At 39.0% G+C, this 6,000-nt stretch overlaps 1 protein-coding gene across 3 annotated transcripts in view; it reads left to right on the top strand.

The window, feature by feature from the left end:
- Window positions 1–6,000, top strand: part of arfgef3 (ARFGEF family member 3) — a 116,257-nt gene that overhangs the window by 38,537 nt on the left and 71,720 nt on the right. For all 3 annotated transcript variants that reach the window (XM_051650864.1, XM_051650865.1, XM_051650863.1), the window contains 4 exons: window positions 801–913; window positions 1,459–2,423; window positions 2,932–3,098; window positions 3,798–3,963. In XM_051650864.1, coding sequence (XP_051506824.1) covers window positions 801–913; window positions 1,459–2,423; window positions 2,932–3,098; window positions 3,798–3,963 — 1,411 coding nt within the window. The remainder of the gene's footprint in view (window positions 1–800; window positions 914–1,458; window positions 2,424–2,931; window positions 3,099–3,797; window positions 3,964–6,000) is intronic.

Raw genomic sequence — 6,000 nt, 5'->3', positions numbered from 1 at the left:
GAGAAATGTGAAAAAAATGAAGGGGTCTGAATACTTTATGAATGTGTGATGGTGTGATAAATATATACACTACCGGTCAAAAGTTTTGAAACACTTGACTGAAATGTTTCTCATGATCTTAAAAATCTTTTGATCTGAATGCGTATGCTTATATGTTTGAAATTAGTTTTGTAGACAAAAATATAATTGTGCCACCATATTAATTAATTTCAATATAAAATTTAATAAAAAAATAAAAAAATTAAAGTTTTTGAAATTGATGACTTGGACCAAATAATAAAGAAAAGCAGCCAATAAGTGCCCAACATAGATGGGAACTCCTTCAATACTGTTTAAAAAGCATCCCAGGGTGATACCTCAAGAAGTTGGTTGAGAAAATGTCAAGAGTACATGTCTGTAAATTCTAGGCAAAGGGTGACTACTTTGAAGATGCTAAAATATAACACAGTTTTGATTTATTTTGGATTTTGTTTAGTCACAACATAATTCCCATAGTTCCATTTATGTTATTCCATAGTTTTGATGACTTTACTATTATTCTAAATGAGTAAGTGTTTTAAAACTTTTGACCGGTAGTGTATATATTTGTCACACTATCACAGAGCTTCACAAAAATAGGTAAATATGAACTGGACACAATTTTGACAGGTTTTGTGAGATTTATCCTTGTTTAGTGTCTCTACATGACAAAAGCCTAAATACAAAAATCGCACTTCGTTACTTGTCCCATCGTTATCAGAACCCCTATTAAATGTATATTATTTATAATAAAAGTATTCTGTTGTTCTTGTCCCTGACAGATTGTGGGAAGCCCCCAGCGCTTGTTTGACCTGGCTGGTCCATGTGTCATTGAGCCTGAGACAAGGAAGAGATCCTTCTCGAAAAGGAAGTCACATCTTGATCTTCTTAAACTGTAAGTGTCCCCTGACTCATCAGACCATGCCAGACATTGGGAGACTTTGCTAGAACTTGCAAGACTTTGCCATACATTTGCATTTTTTTTTTTTTTTTTTTTTTTTTTTGCCAGACCTTGGTAGACCTTACAAGACTTTGCCAGACCTTACAAGACTTTGTCAGACCTTACAAGACTTTGCCAGAACTTGCAATACTTTGTCAGACCTTTTCAGACTTTGTCAGACCTTGGTAGACTTTGGCAGTCTTTGCCAGACCTTGCCAGACTTTGCCAGAACTTGCAATACTTTGCCAGACCTTTGCAGCCTTTGCCAGACCTTGTTTGACCTTGGTAGTCTTTGCCAGACCATGACAGATTTTCCAGAACTTGCCAGATTTGCTAGACCTTTGCTGTCTTTGCCAGACCTTGATAGACCTTGGCAGTCTATGCCAGACCTGGCAAGACTTTAACAGACAATTACAGCCTTTTTTAGACCTTTGTAGACCTTTGCAGTCTTTGATGTCAATGATGTTACTGAGTTTTATGTGTCTCTCCTGCACACTCAGGGTAATGGATGGTATAACTGAAGCGTGTATGAAGGGTGGGATTGAGGCCTGCTACTCCTCCGTCTCCTGTGCTTGTGCCCTGTTGGGTGCTTTAGATGAGCTCAGTCAAGGGCGGGGCCTGCAGCAGGACCAAACTTGCATGCTGCTGCGCCGATTGGATGAGCTAAAGGAGGGGGCGGAGTCTATGCAAGAATTTGTAGAACTTAATGAAGCGGACTTCCGCTGGCAGCGGCGCGTGCTCTCGTCTGAGAATGCCACCTGGGAGAGCACCATTCTTGAACGCAGCCCTGATATCAGCATCAGTGTTACAACTGACACAGGCCAAACCACTTTAGAGGGGGACATGAGTCAGACCACTCTGGAAAGGGACTTGGGCCAAACCACTCCAGAGGACTGCGGGGTGGAACCACGCCTGCCGTCGCCCATTGCAGGAATGGGCCCTGACCGGCCAGTATGTGTACGAGACAGTGGCCCCCCAGAAGCTAATTCCAGTGCTGCCCCTCCCGACGTGGTTCAACGCAGCCATGGCCTGGCTTATCCTGACATTACCAACTTCCTGTCTGTGGAGTCTCGAACGTGGTCACATGGCCCGCGCTACAGCGAAAGCAACTTTAGTACGGATGAGCAGGAATTGTCCAGAACAGAGTTCGATTCGTGCGACCAGTACTCCATGGCTGCAGAAAAGGACTCTGGACGCTCCGACGTGTCGGACATGGGCTCTGATAACTGCTCGCTCGCCGATGAGGAAGAGACGCCGCGGGACTGTCCCGGACATCATACACTACGGACAGCTGCTCTGTCCCTGAAATTGCTGAAGAACCAAGAAGCTGATCAGCAGAGTGCCCGGCTCTTTGTGCAGTCTTTAGCTGCGCTGCTGCCTCGTCTGCTAGGATTGCACAGCACAACAGATGTAGATGTCTCCCTACAGAACTTCTCCTCCACCTTCTGTTCAGGGCTGCAAGCAGGTAACATGACACATGTGTCAAATACAAGAGGTCGGTAATTGTTCTAGTCTGTGGGCAGAATTCACTAAGAATTAATTGGAGCCACTGATAGCATTGTTTATTTACACATGTTGTCTGTAACAATCAACGGATATGGATTTTTCAGTGGCCGATACCGAAAACTAGAGAGAGCAGGGTGGCAGATGCTAATGCTAATATTTATGAGATACTATATGTGTTATAGGCGGTATGTGATATAGACTAACACAATCATTGCAATAATTGCATGAGATAATAAGACTTGTTTTCAGAGAATAGCTTTATTTATCAATTAAGTTTACTTTTCTTACCCCACTGGCAGATGTTTGGCAGTTTTCTTCTTGTTTTAAAAAACATAAATCTAACTAAAGTTTATATTTTGACCTGACACTGGTTGTCTGCATTGTTTTAACTTTTTAGAGACACTTTAAGTTGAGTGTAAAGGTGTTTGTGTATGTGCAGTAGAAGGTAATTGTTGTGTGGTCTGTAGGTGGCGTTCACTCTCCAGGCTTTGAGGGCTGTGAAACCCTGAGTTGTCAGGCTCTGATGAATGCTGATGGATTGTATTTGGTGTCTTATTATGCTCTACTGCTCAACCTCAAACTCTGTTGCTGTGACTACTACCACAGGAAGACCACGCCTGCTCTGGTCACTCTGGTATGATATGTGACATATTTCAGGGTCTGCTTTAATGTTAAGGTGTTTTTACACATATGTTTAGTTTTTTTTAAAGGGATGAACTAACATTTTAATGACACTGTAATCAGATGTACACTAACAGTTAAAAGTTTGGACACACTTAATTCTTCTTCTGAAGTACAGTGATATAATAATTTGGTCCAGTGATATACTAAGTCTATGTGTTCCTGTAGCTCAACTGGTAGAGCATGGCACTTACAATGCCAACATCATGAGTTCAACTTGAACTATACCTTACAGTAAATTTTGGATAAAAGTGTCTGTCAAATGCATAAATGTAAATGTCTTCTGAAGTCATACAATTTATTTTAGTGAGGAACTATCCCAAATTCAAGACAATGCAAAGTAATCTCTTCTGTAGCTTTTAAATATCATTTGCAGTCGTGATTGGTCACGTCAAGAGAAAATAAAATGTGTCTTGCAAACATTCTGTGAAACTTAATGCGATGCTGCTTCCAAATGCTGCATTTTTAATTGAACACAAGCATGGCTTAGATTCATGAGCTGGGGTAGATTTTTGTGTAAACCTTTCCTTTAACTGTAAATAAAGCGCAGGACCTGTGGATAAGCTGTTAGTGCTTTCAGACACTCAATATTATGGTGATGTTGACTGAGCTGTGTGTGTGTGTGTGTGTGTGTGTGTGTGTGTGAGCGCAGAAGGAGTTTGTGCGTCAGGTCCAGAGCAGTGGTGTTCTGGTGGTTTTGTCTCAGGCATGGATCGAGGAACTCTATAATCAGGTGCTGGAGAGGAATCTGCTGGGAGAGGCTGGATACTGGGGGTCAGCTGAGGAGCAGTCTCTACCCCTCATCACCATACTCACTGGTAACAGTCCTGTGTGTGTGCACTAATGCTGAAGAACTCAATCATACTACCTGGTTGTGAAGAATTTTACCATGTAGAGTATCTTATTCTAGGGCTGTTGATTCAGTTATTTATCATATGAAAAATAACACAATAGAAAAATTTACACAATCATGCCCCCTGTCCCATACGTACATTTTGTAATAAAAGTACAGCTTTTTCCACCATCGGAGCAAGTTAATCTTGAAATACCACCTTGATGTTTTTGTGAGTCACAGTCAGCAGGGGGCAGTCAGCGCAGCTCCAGATGCACAGACAATGCGCCTCACCAAACCATAAAAGAGCAGGCAGCACAAAATTAGTAAAGGGGCTTCCACATGTCTCGTGTCAGTGTTGCCCAATACAGTGAACTCTACGGAGTGAAGTATTTGAATGATCTAAATTATGATATAATTTAATGTAATACAATTCAATACAATACAGTATATTTAGGGCTGTCGATATAATGCGTTCATTTAATTAATTATATAAGAAATTACCGGTTAAAACATTAAAGCAATTAATCATGCCTCCAGACCAACAGGCAAGTTCTGTAATTAGAGTATTTTCCTACTATTAGTACACAGGGTTGGGAGAATTACTTTTGAAATGTATTCCACTACAGATTACTGAATACATGCTGTGAAATTTAATTTGTAATGTATTCCATTAGATTACTCAAGGTCAGTAACATATTCTAAATACTCTGGATTACTTCTTCAGCACTGGTAAATTTTTTTCACTTGTTTTGACTATAAAAACTCTGCCAGTACAGTAAGACAAAATACACATGTTAAAAATACATTCTCTGAAAAACCTAAATATCTTATGCAGTGTTGTTTCTAAAACAAGATAAATCAAACTGATCTTGTTTTAAGGATTTTTAGATATTTTTACATGAAAACAATACAAAAATTATTATCAAGAAAACGATTTTTGCCCTAATATAAAAGGTCTTACTAGAAAAAAGAAATTATTATCCAATGTGAATTTTCTTGATAAAAAAATATGATGGTGTCTGGTAACATGTGCATGTAAAATGGCTAGAAATAGCATTTTAGTTTAGCGTAAAGCTGACAATTTACACAAGGTTTAATTCTATTTCTTCTGCTCCAAACTTACTTCAAACTGCTCTGTCTGCTCGTATGAATGTAACACATCATAAAAAAGTGTTTCACTGCTGTTCAAATGCACTTTGGATCGCATCATTTATTTGGATAAATGTTTTCCATCTGAAAGGACTAAATATTAAATGAAACAAATGAAAATAAAATGCAAAGTAATCTCTTCATTAATCAAAATACTTTTTGAATGTAACTGTATTCTAATTACCAATTATTTAAATTGTAACTGTAGTGGAATACAGTTACTTATATTTTGTATTTTAAATACGTATTCCCATTACATGTATTCCGTTACTCCCCAACCCTGTCGGTACATATAATATAAGTGCATGAAAATATGTGTTTTTACGAGCCGCATCAGCAGGGGGCAGTCAGCATGCCTCAAAGCTGTGCAGCCACAGAATGAGAGCCGTTCACTCAGGATGCGTTCTTCACAGCTGGACAAATACAGCAGAATGCAGGGATCTCCAGACTCGATTATCAGAGTTTCAACTACTTTTAACTTTGACACAGCATACAAAAAACATGGGGTTTATGATGCTGAAAACCAGTCAGACCCTCCAAATGCATCCATCTGATGCAAATGTGCTTAGACTGACAGGCGCAGACATAAGAACACAAGAACTCGTTGATGCAAAAGTCACAATGACGAACTCGATGCAAAATGACTGCTGTCCACTGTAGGTTTATGTTCAATAAAATATACATAATAAAACAAACAATATTTTAACAATGTTAATATACTGTATTAACAAGATATTGACAATATACTGAATGTTATATAATATAATATATAATAGAAAATATTACACAAGCAAGACTTGTATGGCCCTATATCAGCACAAACAAGTAAATGATGAAAATTATGAAAAACTAAGGACTGTTACAAAAAACG

The sequence above is a fragment of the Myxocyprinus asiaticus genome, chromosome 23 (assembly GCF_019703515.2).
Source record: "Myxocyprinus asiaticus isolate MX2 ecotype Aquarium Trade chromosome 23, UBuf_Myxa_2, whole genome shotgun sequence".
Classification (NCBI taxonomy): domain Eukaryota; kingdom Metazoa; phylum Chordata; class Actinopteri; order Cypriniformes; family Catostomidae; genus Myxocyprinus; species Myxocyprinus asiaticus.
This window is presented reverse-complemented; position numbering and strand designations above follow the sequence as displayed.